Consider the following 17,195-nt stretch of genomic DNA (forward strand, 5'->3'; position numbering starts at 1 on the left):
ACAATGCATGTTCAGGGTAGATAAAATGAGACAAAACAAGACAAGACAAGGCAAAACGAGATGAATCAGAATCAGAATTCCTTTATTAATTAATCCCAGGGGGAAATTGCTTAAGCAAGGAAAGACAAATTAAAGCAAAGCAATAAAAAACATAAAACAAGATCAGAGTATACCATAAAAGATCAAATTAAAGATATAAACTGCCTTTGAACCTTCATCTTAGGGACGTGTAACGTGTAAAATGGAGTGAGTTGTATTGACCGCTGACGACTCACCTCGATTTTCCTGGTAGTAACACAGTTTTGGTGCCTTCTGGTTGGTTGGGGCAGCCTCTGTTGCCTGGCGACAGCATAACAATGCTGACTGAAGCTAGCCAATTAGAGGGTGCCTGTAGAGGAGTCAGGAGGTGCAGTCAAAACCTAAACCTGGATCTAAATCAGGACGTGGGGCTGAACTTATGCACTGAAAATGTGAAAATGTGCTGTGCCAAAAAATATGCCGAGAACACCTGCATGCAGCACTTCCCTTAATAAATCACAGCCCCCATAATTTTGTGCATGAGAATTTACTTAATATCACGCCATCAATACACCCACATTCTACTATAAATTGTCAAAGGAGCTTATGAATTGTTTTTGATTTAAACAAATCTGCTGACCAATGGGATTTTACGCTCTATCATAGCAGAAAAAATAAGGAAAAGGAATTTCAGAACAAAGTAGAAGTGCTTATGAGTGATTAATGCCAGGAAAACAATATTATATACTGTATTTGGTGGTTACAGTAGTGGCATAACTAAAATCAAGTTATTTACAAAAATCATCACCACTGAATCAGCATGAGTGCCATAGTGGGAATCGTAGCAGAGGTAAAGAAAAAGAGTCCAAGGCCAAAAGGAGAGAGGCATGGTCCCATCAAAGCGTGCTGCGACTAGTGGAGGCCAGGGCACAATGCATCACTCATTCATAGAAACTCCTCATGTTGGGCAGGTGTGGGTCCACAGCAGAGCACGCACCAGTAAGGGCACCTCATACCTGGGCGAAGATCCATATCTCGATCAAGTCAGATCTAGATCTAAATCAGTATCTGGATCAAGACCTGTATTTGGAACAGGAGCTGAACCGAGATGAAGACCTGGCAGTAGACCTAGATCTGAATCAAAATAAGCACCTAAACCTGATATGGACCTGGACATGGACTAGGACCATGATCAAGACTTTGACCCAGCTCTGGATCTGTGCCTCACCTCCAGCTCATAGGCAATCACTAGCTGATAGTCTGATGAAGATGGCAGGTTGTCCACTGTAAACCTAAGCCCTGCCCCTTCCATCACTCTGACCAATCCCAGGCCGGTCCAGGTGGCGGGCTGGTCAGCTGACCTCTGACGGGGAATCATTTGCAGAGCAAGTCCGGGGAACAGAGGAAGGCTGCTACGCTGTGGGACCAACATCACAGTGATAAACACAGACAGCAGGACACATTATCACATTCTCAGCAGGACACACTATCACACACACACGCGTGTACACAAACAGACAGATAGACAGACAGACAGACAGACAGACAGACACACACACACGGAAAAATATTGCCCTTTGGGGGTAAATGAAGTTGTGGGACAACAGTTCAATACCTGATAATAATAACAACAGTGATTGAACTGACACTGATAATCGTTTTCCTTCCTCCTGTGATACCAGAATCTATACGCTTGCAATAAATATCACATTTCTTTTTTTGTTCCATGTCTACATTTGTGGTTTCAGGTTGACACTACATGTAGTGCAATCAGGTCACTTTCTTTTTGAGATCATACAGAGGAACCTGCTGCTTAGCTGGACTTTTAAAAGGAACTAAACTTCAACTTGATGCACTTCCTAAGTCACAGGAAAAAACTCAGACATTCTGCACTTGAAAGTGTTGTAGCTATTTTGATATTTGAGACAAATGTTGGGATGTCGGAGTTTCCTGCAATATATCGATTATCGTAGAACCACTAAGGCACGATATTGGTATCGTGAAGCCTGTATTGTGTATTGTACCATTACGTACCCTGCAATTCCCACCCATAGTATATACACATACTCAGTGACTGTTTGTGTGCGTGTGTGTGTGTTACAATTACCTCCTGTCTTTGTCTCTTCTGACGAGTCCTTCGACGCGTTCGTCGAACCAAAACAACTCGACCATTGGAGACTTTAAAGTCAAAACCCTGCTCTCTGTAATACTGCTCACAGCGTGGTAACAGACCTGGATTCAACTACATACACACAGTTTAATGCACACACAAAGTTTAACACACACACCTTTTTAACACACTAACAAACACCATGTCACTCATGTTTGCTCCTTACCAGAGAAGAAGAAGGAGGAGGCGTGGTGGGGATGGGGATGGGGCTTGACCCAGGAAGTGGAGCTGCTAGCTCTGCCTCATAGAGAAAATAGCCTAATGAGGGCAAGAAGTATCCATGAGCGGGGTCAGAGCACCGCCGACCAATCATGTTCGGTAAACAGGGACACTGTCCGTCCTCGTGGGCACACCTAAGAAAGCACAGTAACCATGGTAACAATATAAATATATATATGAAATGGCCGGACTGTAAAAAAAAAGCCTTGAAACATGTGGAGGAGACGCTTACGGTCAGTACTATTACTAAGATTATTACTACTATGTTTATTGCTGTTGGTATGATTATTGCTCTGATTATAATGATTATGAATATTATTGATCTTACGTGTTGCACTGAGCTCCTCCGATGTCACAGTCACACACAGAACACCTTTGTCCCGAACTTCCAAGACCCCAGAAACCCTCCTGAGAAGCACACTCACGCACAGTCACTCACATAGTGACTGTGTGTATCATTCTTAGTGCATGTGTGTGTGTGTGTGTGTGTCCGTTTGGCAGTGCTTCACGTGTGGTTCCAGCCATTAAAGGAAATGAATGTCACTTATCGGTTAGGAGCGGACAAATCACAGCCCTTACGGTCCGCGTCGCAGCAACATTGTAAGATTCAGTGTAGGGGTCTGCGTCAACACAGAGACCTGATACATCCTAGAAGCAACTGCTTGAGATTCAATATGTAAATGACTATGTCTCATAGTACACTCTACTGATGACCATCCTTACTGTTGCTGTCCGTGTGTGTGTGTGTGTGTGTGTGTGTGTGTGTGTGTGTGTGTGTGTGGGACTCACCACACAGCGATCACAGAACGCTCCGACTGCCAGGCGCTCACATTGACATGCTCCAGTCTGCTGATCACAGCCAACACTTCCCAATGTGTGACATCTGCAGGCTGAGCACATAAGCACCATCTTCATCATCGTCATCATCATCATCCTTTTCGCATGACCTCCATCTATATAGTTGTACCTTGACAGCCAGCCGGGTCGTCCTCCCTTAGGCCATAGAAGCCGTGTTTGCAGCGGTCGCAGCGCAGACCTTCAACGTTCTCCTTACAGATACAGCGCCCTGTCTGAGCATCGCACTGAGCTGCTCCCAGAGAACCGGACAGGTTGCAGTCACAGGCTGAAAACAACAGAGAACGTCAGAGGTGAACACGCTCCGAGCCAAGAACTCAAAGCATCAAGACAAGAAGGAACCAAGAATTTAACGAAAGAAAGAAAACTTTCATTTCACTGAAAATATATCTTATTATCACGTGAAGTTCTCATTGGCAAAAGTTTTAAAGTCCAAAAAAATTAAAGAAAGTTTTAATAATTTAAATAATTTTATATAAAACTTTAAAAAGTTTAAAGAAGTAAAAAAATAAAAATGCTTTCAAAAATCAAAAAGTTACAGTTATTCTAAGTGTTCTTAAAAAGTTGAAAGTAGAAAAAGTGTAGAAACAATTCTCCATTGTAGCTAAAATGTTTCATCCCATGAATCCTCACAATCTCCTCAATAGACGAGTGTTTAGGGCTGCTCAATTGCTAACTGCTAAGAGGCGCTAACCGCTAAAAATGGCTAATCATTAAGAAATGCTAATTGATAGGAACCACTAACTGATAAAATTGACTAACTGGATTTTGATTTATTTATTTATCTGCTAAGACCATCAATCGCTAACAGCTAAGAACTGTAATTGCTAATGCTAGCTGCTAATCACTAAGAACCGCTAAGAACCATTAACTGTGAAGAAGTGCTAAGAACTGCGAACGTCTAAGAACTGTTAACCGCTAACAGCTAAGACTTGCTAACTGCTAAGAACTGTTAACCGCTAACAGCTAAGACCTGCTAACCTTTAAGAACTGTTAACCGCTAACAGCTAAGACCTGCTAACTGTTAAGAACGGCTTTCCACAAAGAACCGCTAACAGGGACAGTGGTATATATGACAGTGAGGGTTCAAAAGGAGGGACATGTTCTCTGATGAGACCGTACGGATGCAGCTCAGTGGATCCTCTGGCGTCCTCTGAGGGTCCTGGAAGAAGAACGGTGCGCAGCGCTCGCATTGAGGACCGCTTCTGCGGTTGCGGCATTCGTCGCACACGCCGCCGCTCTGTCCATTAGTGAGTTGGTAACGTTCGGCGTCGAAGTGACACGAGTCGGAGTGACCGTGACAGAAACACCCTGAGAGAGAAGACGGTTATTAGAAAAGTTTTACTATTTGGACTGGTTTTTGTGTGGCTAAACAGTTTTTTTGTAAGAATGCACTGAAACGAAAATGAGAAAAACAAGGCTTTAAACTGAAACATCGAAAGACGCTATTATGCCAATTATTATTACCATTGTATGGAGGACCAACTCTGCCATAACTAAAAAATAAATAGATAAATACCTACAAATATGTGCCATTGATAAACAAATAAATGAATACATAAATTACTTAATACTTAACAATGTGCCATGAATGATAATCGTTTATTTATTTTTATGTATTTTACAATTCTTCCTATTTATTCTTTATTTATGCACGCACTTCAGCACGGACAATGAAATGTTATGCAGACAAGGGGGCTGTCCACACTGGCTGAACTTTTCATCTATTGGTTTATTGGCAATCCAACGATGAACTGTTATTTTGCCACTCCCAAACACTCTTGCAATGTCACCGACAGTCAAACCCGCAAGCAGGTACTTTTCTAGCGATTCCACCTGCAACATATGAGCTGTGCATCCGACCGTGTGGCAGACGGACACGGTAAAACAATGTACCCATTCCTCCATAATGGTCTTTATAACACGGATCAAGTAGTCCTGATGAAGTGCACAGGATCTTGGTGATATATGTGCTGACAGACTCTTCTGATGCGTAGTGAGGATTTTTTGGAGGTGTGCGTCAGGCGTTAATGCAGAGGGCTGCACGTAGCTGTGGCAGTGACGTGACATGGAAACATAAATGGCACATGAGAGTGAACTCTTCATTCTTCTCACACCGTGCTCCGTCTCAAGCTCTGCTTAGAAGACACTTTAGTGCTCAGATATACTACCGCAGACATACAGTGTAACACCGCAGATACGTTGGCTGATATTCAAACAAGCACGTGCTGCCCGTGGTGTTTGCTCGCGTCACCACAGCATCAGTCGTTTTGGTGACAAAAATTTTTAGTGGCCGAATTTTCACAATATTTTGTGTGGCTACACTGGTTTTACTAATTTCACTAATTGGACTGGTTTTACTGTGGTTGAGCTGGTTTGCTGTGGTTGGACTGCTTTTACTGGCTGAGCTGGATGTACTGTGGTTGAACTGATTTTACTGGGTGGATTGGTTTTGGTGCTTACTCCTGCAGATGCTCTCTGGTCGTTCCCCTCCAGGCCTCCAGGGGGAGTCGTGGTGAAAATGCTGACATTGCTCACAGTTTTCTCCAGCCGTGTTGTGCTGACAGACACAGTGACCGTGAACCTGAAAACACAACATGGGTGAACCCGAGTTCTGCTCCTGGTCCTGGTCCTGGTCCTGGCTCTGGTACCATTCCAGGCTGGGTGAAGACGTCTCCCCTTCCTCCCACAGGTGAGCAGTGCTGAGCGTGACCATGGCAGAAGCAGCGACCCTGGACTACCATGTTGTAGAGCGAGTAGAAGTATTTGTTCTGTGGGTTCCTGCGGCGCCTCGACAGCAGCGTGTCGCCAAGTGTGAAGAGACGTGTGAAGTTCACCCGCAGGTTAGTTAGCAGGGTTAAATCTGAATGTCAAAGAGAGGTCATCAGCAGCTGCCATTTACCAGAGAACTGCAGTGACCAGTGAACTTACCTTGGACGTTGGGTGCGTACGGGTTTTCTATTTCAAAGACAGGATCCAGAGCCTTCAACACCACCTACAGGATTAGGTGAGGTTAAGTTTGGATAATATAAGTTAGGTTTAGCCAATGCTCCTTCTCTTGGAAAATAATTTTAAAATTGTTTAGTTTAAACTGTCAATGATGATATTCCTTTTATTATGTTATCAATGTTAATATGTTAGTAGACCTCTCCGTTAGTGGACGGCTCGGGGCCAGAGTATCTGCTGTCACAGACGATGTCGTCTACACTCTCGGCAGCATCGGTGGACACTGAGGGGAAGTGAAGTGAGCAGTCCTCTGAAAAGTAGCGCAGAACCTGAAGAAGGGGAGAATTATAGATCAAAATATAATATAATTATTAGATTCAAATATGAACTATAATTAATCTAAAGTTCAGAAACCTTCCAGCTTCGACCAAAGTCCCGAGAGCGCTCCACCAACATCGCAGCAGGTCGGAAACTCTGAGAGAGACACAGTTTAGAATGTTTATATTATCATATTATACCTACATAAACAGATAGTATATTATTGTATGACATTTATATCGAAGCTGAGCATGTCAAATGTACAGTATGTCAGTGAAAGCAACAGACTGAACGACAACTGACCAACAGGTGGCAGCAAACACCACTGATGATTTATGATTGGATTTTAGGGGTTTTTACATTCAGTAATTATTTATTCTTATTACTTCTGCCAAGGAGGTATTAAGAACTGTTTTTGTTGACGTTATTTTATTATTCATTTGTCTGCAAACAATCTAAGTCAAACACTAATGCATAATTTAATGACATTTTCAGGAAACATCCCTTTGTGTGTTTGTGTGTTTGAGCTGGTACAACAACACCTCCTGCTGGCGACTTTGCACATTACATGCACTAGTCATGAGTTCTGTTTCACATTCTGTTATGAGCAACAGTACAGCCACGTCCTTGAAATGTCTTACAATACCTTAAACCAGAATGATCATGATATTTTAATCAGGATCACTGATCCAGATGTCTGCCAATATCTGACACAAAGGATATCTGGCAATTGGTGGAAGTGTTTGCACTCAGAATGCTCTTGTTGTTCAGTCAATGGTAATACTGTCAGGATGAACTTTGACCTATTGTTATTATCATCCTAAAAGTAGAGAGTGTGAATAGTAATGATTTACTCGGAAAGGTTACCAGGGACTATAACTGCACACAGCAGTAAGGGTCTGTCCAGGTAAACAATTCGAACAAGGATCACATCCATCACTTTAAGATTAAATCGAGGCTTTCGCCTTTAATTGGCCATGTAATGTTACTACATTAATGGAATGGACTTGTTGTGCCCCTACAATTCAGGGCGAAGCCTTCAGTCTTCAGGTCAGGGTCTCCTAAAGATCCCAAAAACAAAATTTAAAACCAGAGGAGACCTGGCGTTCCAGGCTGTGGCCCCCAGACTCTGGAATAACGTGCACCAGTCTCTCCAGGAGCTCAACTGTGTGGACACTTTTAAAAAACTGTTGAAGACTTCGCTTTTAGTTAACTGGATTTTAATTGTTTATTATCCATTTATGATGCTGCACTTATGACGTATAGGCACCTATGTTTTATTATTCTATTACAATGTTGTACTTGTATTTTCACCACAGCTCTGTACAGCACTTTGATTTTATCTGCAAAAAGCGCTTTGTAAATAAATTACTTATACTTCTAATGGTCCTTTAATGTGATGTCCTGATTATTTACTTGGGTACCGTGCATGTAGTAAATTCCGAGCAATAATATTGGCCGAAGTGGAGCCGTTCTTGCAATGGTATTCTCTATTCTCCCATATATTTCTATGATTTAGAGGTTGCATTGTGGTGGTGTTACTGTCGGATCATTGAGCAGGTTTACCCTGAAGGTGAGAATCAAGTGACTGAACTGGAACATCGTCTCCAGATCCAAACGGATGCTGACCCCATGAACTCCTGCAGGGGAAAGCAAAGAGCTCTTTGGAAAGTACCAGAACAAGTCCTAAATTAAGGTAAAAACAAGTCCTAAACTAAGGTGAAACTAGTCCTAAACTAAGTGAAACTGCTGCTAAACTAGTCCTACAAAAAGGAGAAACTAGTCTTAAATTTAGGTGAAACTAGTGCTAAACTAGTCCAAAACTAGTCCAACACTAAAGTAAAACTAGTTCTTTAACTAAGATAAAACTAATCCTAAATTAGTCCAAAACTAATTCAAAACTAGTCCAACACTAAAGTAAAACTAATCCTAAACTAGTCTCAGACAGAGGTGAAACTAGTTAAGTAAATGGAGTATGGGGTAGAGCTCTCACCATTCTCCGACTGCCACCACTTCATTTTGCTGTCGGGGTCAAAGGTCGTGATGATGTTCTGGATGCGGTGACTGTTTGGGTTGCTATGTCGATGGTAAGGAAGCCGAGAGTCACATGTGAAGCATTTCTGCTCCCCCTGAAGGATAAGTGTAACATGGTAACGTATGTGTAACAAACATACTGCAGGTGTGTGAAAACACACGTACACACACCTGTAGGTATCCGATAATACAGTACTTCTGAGGACCGTCTGATCCACAGGTGGAGGAGGAGGAAAGCTGAGCCTCTCGTCCAACCATCAGGTCTCCAAGCTGAGGGTTACAAGAACCACCGGGACACTGGTCCTGGTACGGGTTCTCATGGTCCATTTTCTTCTGGTCCTGGTTCTCATGGTCCTGGTTGTTGTGGTATGGGTTTTCCTGGTGTGGATTCTCGTGATGCGGGTACTCCTGGTAAGGGTTTTCCTGGTCCGGGTTTTCCTGGTCCGGGTTTTCCTGGTGTGGGTTCACCTGGTACGGGTTCTCATTGTCTAGGTTCTCCTGGTCCTCATTCTCCTGGTGTGGGTTCTCCTGACGTGGGTAATCTTGGTATGGGTTCTCCTGGTCCTGGTTTTCCTGGTGTGGGTTTTCCTGGTCCAGGTTTTCCTGGTGTGGGTTCACCTGGTATGGGTTCTCATTGTCCAGGTTCTCCTGGTCCTCATTCTCGTGGTATGGGTTCTGTAGATGCGGGTACTCCTGGTATGGGTTTTCCTGGTACTGATTTTTCTGGTATGGGTTTTCCTGGTGTGGGTTCTCCTGGTACGGGTTCTCCTGGTAGGGGTTTTCCTGGTCCGGGTTTTCTTGGTGTGGGTTCACCTGGTACGGGTTCTCATTGTCCAGGTTACCCTGGTCCTCGTTCTTGTGGTTTGGGTTTTCCTGGTGTGGGTTCTCCTGATATGGGTATTCCTGGTATGGGTTCTCCTGGTCCTGGTTTTCCTGGTGTGGGTTCTCCTGATGCGGGTATTCCTGGTATGGGTTTTCCTGTAATGGGTTCTCATTGTCCAGATTCTCCTGGTCCTCATTCTCGTGGTATGGGTTCTCTAGATGCGGGTACTCCTGGTATGGGTTCTCCTGGTCCTGGTTTTTCTGGTATGGGTTTTCCTGGTCCAGGTTCTCCTGATGCAGGTTTTCCTGGTGTGGGTTCTCCTGGTACGGGTTCTCCTGGTAGGGGTTTTCCTTGTATGGGTTTTCCTTGTATGGGTTCTCTTGGTATGGGTTTTCCTGGTCTGGGTTTTCTTGGTGTGGGTTCACCTGGTACGGGTTGTCATTGTCCAGGTTTTCCTGGTCCTCGTTCTCATGGTTTGGGTTTTCCTGGTGTGGGTTCTCCTGATATGGGTTCTCCTGGTACGGATTCTCATTGTCCAGGTTCTCATTGTCCATGTTCTCCTGGTCCTCATTCTCGTGGTATGGGTTCTCCTGATGTGGGTACTCCTGGTCCGGGTTCTCCTGATATGGGTTATCCTGGTCCTGTTTTTTCTGGTGTGGGTTCTCCTGGTGCAGATTTTCCTGGTGTGGGTTCTCCTGGTATGGGTTTTCCTTGTATGGGTTCTCCTGGTACGGGTACTCCTGGTATGGGTTTTCTTGGTCCAGGTTCTCTTGGTGTGGGTTTACCTGGTACGGGTTCTCATTGTCCAGGTTCGCCTGGTCTTCATTCTCATAGTACGGGTTCTCCTGATGTGGGTTCACCTTGTACTGGTCCTTTTTATCCAGGTTCTCCTGGTCCTTGTTCTTTTGATACAGGTTTTCCTGGTGTGGATTCTCCTGGTACGGGTTTTCATGGTATGGGTTCTCCTGGTGTGGGTTCTCCTGATATGGGTTTTCCTGGTATGGGTTCTCCTGATGCGGGTACTCCTGGTATGGGTTCTCCTGGTACAAGGTCTTCTGGTTTGGGTTCTCCTGGTCCTGGTTTTCCTGTTGTAGGTTTTCCTGATATGGGTTTTGCTGGTGTGGGTTCTCCTGGTCTGGGTTCTCTTGGTCCAGGTTCTCCTGGTATGGGCTCTCCTGGTACAGGTTCTGGTTCTCCCAGAGGTCCTGAGCTCGAGCTGCAGGAAGACAAACTGCAGAGAGACAATCATTGATGAAGGCACATTTGAAATGCAGCTGTTAAACATCTCCTCCACATTTATCTGTGCAGCAGCCATTTCTTCTTCCTCACAGGCATCTTCATTTGATGTGTTTTCTGCTGGGGTTTTGTGTTTTTATTGTCATTTTGTGTTTTTATTGTCATTTTGTGTTTTTATTGTCATTTTGTGTTTTTATTGTCATTTTGTGTGCTAGTGTTTTTGTTTTACTTTGTTGTTGTTTTGTTGGTGTTTGTGATCATTTTCTGTTTTTGTTGGTGTTTTGTGTGGTGTGTTGAAATCCACTGATTTCTGCTGCAGAAATACAAACGTTGGATGAGCCGAGCCTCAGGAGCCAAGTCAGAGGAAGGAACTAAAGTCCCAGAGACAGAGAAGGAGAAAGGAGCAAGCTTTAAATCCCAAAGAGAAATAAAACATGTGAAAACAGGCCGAGAAATTCAACAAGTGATCACATGCAGAGACAAAAACCAAAAACTGTTGCTGCAGGCACACACACACACACACACACACACACACACACACACACACACACACACACACACACACACACACACACACACACACACACACACACACACACGCACACGCACACAAACACACACACCTGTCCAACTGTCCAATCAAACATTCCAGTCATTATAGGTAATAAAAGCTTAATTTTCCTCCATTACAAGTGTCTCACACACTTTCTCTGGTTCCTTTTCTAAAAAAAAACATTTTAAACCTTAAATAACAAACACCAGAAATAAACATTAGAGTTCTTCAAAAATCTAAAAAGTGCATATTTTAAATCAACCAAAGCGAAATAATCAGCAACAAAAATATTAAAAACTACAATTAATTAAAAAATTTTCATTAAAAAATAAAACACCACACTTGGCCTGTACTATATAGATAGGTATGTCCTGGATATCTCTCCGTTAGCGGGCTTCACCAAACCAAACATCCTCGGTCTGAGATCCCCTGTATTGCAATGCTGGTCAACAACATGTTCACTTAAAGCTGCAGTATGTAGAATTGTGAGAAACAACCATGCTCCCCCCTCCCCTCCCAGAACAAAACTCATTGTGCCTTTACCGGTATACTTGTGAACATGCACAACTTAGTGATTTTTTTCTCAATAGAGACTAGTGAAAAATGTATGGACTTTATCTTATTGGAGTGTTGTCTGGTGTTTTAGAGACTCTAACATGAATGCACGTATCACTCTGTAGTTACTGCCCTGAAAAGTGGCTGCTGCCGTCAGCTCGTCCCCGCCACACAGCTCACAGAGGCGATAGTAATCACAGCTGCTGCTTAGGGCAGAGAGACAACCATCACTCCGCATCCAGACTGTAAAATGAATATCGTCTGTTGTCTCCACCTTAGATAAGCTTCTCTTGGTTTACACAAGATTGATCCCATCTGTTTAGGCTCTCAGTATGTGGGGCAGACCCTGCACAGTCATGGGAATCCGCGAGGATGCAAAGCGGTCCTTTCCTCCTGAGTATGTTTTTTCTTTTATTCTGTTGCTTCTCCACCTCAGTCTGCCCTTTTCCTCTTGCTTTGCTATGTAACCACTGTGTCTAATGCCGCGATGGAGACTTTTCCTGCTGGAATGTCCGCCATCGCAATTTGCCTACTCTCAGATTGCGAATGTGCATAGACTTCTGACGTGCAGCTCGAGCAGCCAATAGTAACGCCAAAACAGCTCATGGATTACTCTGTTTGTAGAAAGATCTCTGATTGGCTGAAATCCAGTGTCACGCACCTGGATTTCTAAACTTTACAGGTCCAAGAGAAGGAGAAGAGAGTCACTGTCCACTCAGAACACTTTGGATTACAATATGCTCAAAGATGATTAAGGATTTTAGACCAAATGATGCAAAAAAAAAAAAAAAAAAACTTACATACTGCAGCTTTTAGACAGGTAATTTTAGCCTGACTATGTGCGCGTTCACATAAAAGGGGCGGAGATTGCAGACCAATCACAGCATGAGATTTTACAATATTAATCCATCGGATGATAAACGGACAGCGCTCTGATCAGTTTCACTTTATTACAGCACAGATGTATTTCTATTCAGATAGTCCTATTCAATTTATCACACATTGGGATGAGAGTGCATTGTTTTACTATAGTACATTTCTGTTGAGGCTGTCAGCGCCACCATAGCGCATGTATGAATGAATGAAAGAATGAATGACTTAATCCATCCACCAATACGGAGAGCACAGGCTTCATCAGCTGACTGTCGATCAGTCCATCAGATGTAAATCTATACCTTTCCTATAGGATGACATCAGATGAATGAAAGGATGGCAGCTGTCCAATCCGCACACCAACTAGGATTTTGTAAGAATGGACAGGTCAGGAGGCGGGACTTTTGAAGACTCTCAGATCTCATCCAGCACTTAACCTGGTCCTGACCAGGTTAGATGTTCAGCCTAAGTTACCATGGTGATTTAGCCCTGTAAGAAGTTAGCCAGCGACGTAGTACAGGACACACTGAATTATTCTCAAACAACAGAATGACAAACTCTAGACAGACAGACAGACAGACAGACAGACAGACAGACAGACAGACAGACAGACAGATAGATAGATAGATAGATAGATAGATAGATAGATAGATAGATAGATAGATAGATTGATTATATAGTTAATGCATTAAATTGTGATATTGGGCAATCCAATACAATCCAATTAAACTATTCATAAAACCTAGGAAGAGGGGGACAAAGTGCTGTTCAAAGTGACAAAAGTGCATACACTATAAGACAAACAATAAAACAAAACAAAATATATAAAATAACAGTACATAAAATCAATGCATTTGAAAACCATATGCCAAAGTAAAAAGATGCATTTTTAAAAGAGAGTTAAACACAGCCTCTCTGATATGAAGTGGAAAAGTACTCCACAGCTTCGGAACCGCAACTGCAAAAAATTGGTGGCCTCTGAGCTTTTTTCTGCTGTCTGGCACCCTTAGCAATTGTAGTAGTATAGGAGGAAGAGCTTTCAGTTATCAGGCCCCACTTCTCTGGAACCATCTACCAACCACGGTTCGGGGGGCAGACACCCTCTCTACCTTTAAGGTTAGGCTCAAAACATTCCTCTTTGATAAAGCTTTTAGTTAGGAACCAGCTCATAGCTCATAGTTAAGATGCAATAGGCATAGACTGCCGGGGGGGGGGGGTCTGGCATGCTCGGTTGGAGAGAGGTTGGAGAGGGCGTTAAGAGAGAGGTCATTTAGGTTAGAGAGGGACCGGAGAGGGTCCCATTCCTCTTTCAAACACTCCCTCTATGTCTGCTTACTCCCTTGTGTGTTTGCTCCTGTTCTCCTTCTGGCTTTTGTCTTGCAGGTCCGTGGGATCCTCAGTGTGGAGTTACAGAGACTCAGCGGCTCTGTCTCCACCCTTTCCTCTGCACACACCCAACACAGCATAACGTGGATGGCTGTTCATCATAGGAATGGGATCCACACAAGGTTCCTGCTGCTTAACAGAAGGTTTTCCTTGCCGCCATGATGAATTCATGTTGGGTGTGGGATACATATGTATGTGTATATACGTATATATGCATATGTGAGTATCCATAAAATGAAGAGTCCGTCCTTAAGACTGCTCTACTGTAAAGTGCCTTGAGATACCATTGGTTATGATTTGGCGCTATACAAATAAAGATTGATTGATTGATTGATTGATGGTCAGCTGATCTAAGTGCCTGAGCAGGGGCATAGGGGTGAAGAAGGTCTGCCAGGTATTTGGGTGCGAGGCCATGCAATGATAAAAACAAAAGGAGTTTAAAATCAATTCTAAAATAAACTGGCAGCTAGTGTAAAGTGCTCAGGACAGGAGAAATGTGCTCATATTTCCTCTCACTTTATTACACAACAGACGTGTTTCTATTCATGTATCAGCCTCATTATGGGTGCTGTCTATTGCTCCGATGACTCCAGGGAACTCTAGGGTTTGCATCATAAGGTGGACGTTATTGGTATTTTTTATAGCTTTTATTATCTTACAGGGATCTTGCTACTTTGTGTTTAGTAGCACATCATGTATTCTTGCTAAAGCTCTGAGCATAGCCAACAGCGTGTATATAAGTTACTATTAGTGACGGTCCACGGTACAAAGAGCGTCCAACTCAGGCTCCATCAGTTAACAACTGTTGTGCAGTCCATCAGATGAAAATCTATACCTTTCCAAAAGGATGTGATTGGGTAAATGCATCTAGCATCTAGAAGAGAATGGGCGGGTCATTTGACAAGAGAACTGGAGGAGGTGGTGCTTTGTTTTTCTTTTATACTCGCTAAACACTTACCCAGAATTTAACCAGGTTAGCCATTAATATAGCCGAGTGAGCAGTGTTGTCATACAGAACACAGAGGATAATCCCAGTAGTTAGCGCAAATGGAGAAAACCCAGCTAGTGCAGGACCCTGGACTACACAAAGCAACAACAAAAAACAAAAATGAAGAACCACATAAAATGACTCCCAAAACACAAAACGAAACAATACACAGAAGTTCACAAACATGCAAAAGCACCTTCAAAAGTACATGAAAGAAAAGCAGTGAGTTTTTTGAGTAAGAGAACAAATGAACTCACTGAGGATGAGGAGGAGGATCATGATGTCTCTCACCAAGCAGGACTTTATCCTCCTGATGAAGCAACATCATTAAAACATGAAGAGGAATTATTATCAGATGATTCACTTCAACATCAGTCTGATTTTCTGCTGCAGAAACACAGAAAAATGACTGACATTCAAATAGTAAAAGCATGACATCATTGCTCTTAATACACAATATGTTTCCCTTTGCCTTGGTGGCAATGAGTCTTAGGGCATCTGTCCATCAAGTGTCTGCTGTGATAACAGAGTAATGTGCAGGGGCAGAGCGTGGCAAGTTTCTGAGTGATGAATGAGTGTGTGCGCGTGTGCATGTGTGTGTGTGTGCGTGTGTGTGACAGCAGCCTGAACTTCAGCAGGAATGTGGGATAAAACCATCGTTATCCTCAGGGTGTGTTTAAACCTGATGTCTCCGACCACAGGCATCAGCAATGCTCCCTTACTGTACACACTCACAGAGCTGTAAAGAGTACTGATATACTCTACACAAGTAGAAGGATTGTTACTTGATTGAAATTGTATTCAAGTACAAGTAAGACATACATAAAATACTCAGTACAAGTAAAAAGTAGCTCAATTAAATAGTACTCAAAGTTACTTTCACCCCCACATTTATTGTTGGTAATAGATCTTGCCACGGTTCCCTTGCATACAGTAAACATCTAATGAATGAACTTACAAACTAAGAGACCAAATCTTGCACAATTAGAACTTAATTTAGTTTCCACAAAGGCATCTTTCAACATGTACAAAAAAAAAACCCCCAAAAAACAATTACTTCATTTAAGAAATATAAAAAATCTCAGGCTGAGAAAATAACCAGCATTCAATGCTGGTCATTTCATTTTTTATAGTTTCACAATGTCCGTTGATCATTTTAAAACATTTTTTTTTTTTATTCAGTAACGGTTGGGTGTAGAAATGTAACTAATTGCTTCTATTAAAATGTACTTAAGTACAAATAAACTGACTGATTTAGAAATATACCAAAAAGAGCAACTCAATTACAGTAACGTGAGTCGTTGCAGTCAGCACACTCATCTAAAGTCTACATGTCTGTAGACTTCACACCAACAAATGAACAAATTTCTCACACCATGCAACACTGATATGATTCATATATATATATATATATATATATATATATATATATATAGAGAGAGAGAGAGAGAGAGTGTGTGTCAGTAGAACAATATACAGACTTGTATGTATTCGTTGTACAATGAGAACTCAACCTCACCCATATTAACTGTGAGTGTAACAGATACTCAGACACAGATGCACACAGGTTTTTTTTGTGTGTCACATGAACTGTGGATGTTCAGTTTCCTAAAGACATAAGGACTGAAACACTGCACAGATCTAATACAGGTGTATTATGTCCTAGGTTCTGCATGGAGTTTGCATGTTCTCCTAGTGCTTGTGTGGGTTTTCAACAGTAACTCCAGTTTCCTCGCTGTCAGTACTGTGTGTCTGTGTGTGTACCCCGTCTAGGGTGAACCCACCTTAGGCTGCTGAAAGAGCGAGTGAATGGATGGATGAATGAATGAATACATGCACACATACTGTAACACACATTGATTAAAGTCAGAGTGAACCTTACCTGCTGCTGTCTGTTTGAGGAATGAGCTGATCTATGCATTTAACACACACACACACACACACACACACACACACACACACACACACACACACACACACACACACACACACACACACACACACACACACAGAGCCTGAGGCGAGGGGCGTGAACAGGTGAGGGAGTGGGAGACACAAACTTGATCCTCCTCTAATGTTACTGTTTCATTCATTTGAATTAACTGAAACACTGCCAGCAGAGGTGAAAGTAACAAACTACAAGTACTCACGTTACTGTACTTGAGTTGCTTTCATGGGTACTTGTACTTTTTTGAACATATTTCTAAATCAGTAATTTTAT

At 42.6% G+C, this 17,195-nt stretch overlaps 1 protein-coding gene across 2 annotated transcripts in view; it reads right to left on the reverse strand.

The window, feature by feature from the left end:
- lamb4 (laminin, beta 4) overlaps window positions 1–16,869 on the reverse strand; it is a 31,490-nt gene extending 14,621 nt beyond the window's left edge. The window contains exons 1-18 of one of the 2 annotated variants that reach the window (XM_028448404.1): window positions 16,857–16,869; window positions 15,232–15,284; window positions 8,732–10,614; window positions 8,520–8,655; window positions 8,093–8,166; window positions 6,623–6,682; window positions 6,409–6,537; window positions 6,194–6,257; window positions 5,914–6,125; window positions 5,726–5,846; window positions 4,385–4,573; window positions 3,375–3,530; window positions 3,197–3,297; window positions 2,736–2,815; window positions 2,355–2,541; window positions 2,126–2,260; window positions 1,247–1,435; window positions 276–388 (exon numbers count right to left, since the gene is read on the reverse strand). In XM_028448404.1, coding sequence (XP_028304205.1) covers window positions 276–388; window positions 1,247–1,435; window positions 2,126–2,260; window positions 2,355–2,541; window positions 2,736–2,815; window positions 3,197–3,297; window positions 3,375–3,530; window positions 4,385–4,573; window positions 5,726–5,846; window positions 5,914–6,125; window positions 6,194–6,257; window positions 6,409–6,537; window positions 6,623–6,682; window positions 8,093–8,166; window positions 8,520–8,655; window positions 8,732–10,614; window positions 15,232–15,253 — 3,851 coding nt within the window. In that variant the 5' untranslated portion in view covers window positions 15,254–15,284; window positions 16,857–16,869. The remainder of the gene's footprint in view (window positions 1–275; window positions 389–1,246; window positions 1,436–2,125; window positions 2,261–2,354; window positions 2,542–2,735; window positions 2,816–3,196; window positions 3,298–3,374; window positions 3,531–4,384; window positions 4,574–5,725; window positions 5,847–5,913; window positions 6,126–6,193; window positions 6,258–6,408; window positions 6,538–6,622; window positions 6,683–8,092; window positions 8,167–8,519; window positions 8,656–8,731; window positions 10,615–15,231; window positions 15,285–16,856) is intronic. The other variant, XM_028448405.1, reaches the window with a different exon arrangement.
- Window positions 16,870–17,195: the final 326 nt, after the last annotated feature.

Source organism: Gouania willdenowi, chromosome 6 (assembly GCF_900634775.1).
Source record: "Gouania willdenowi chromosome 6, fGouWil2.1, whole genome shotgun sequence".
In the NCBI taxonomy this organism is placed as follows: Eukaryota; Metazoa; Chordata; class Actinopteri; order Blenniiformes; family Gobiesocidae; genus Gouania; species Gouania willdenowi.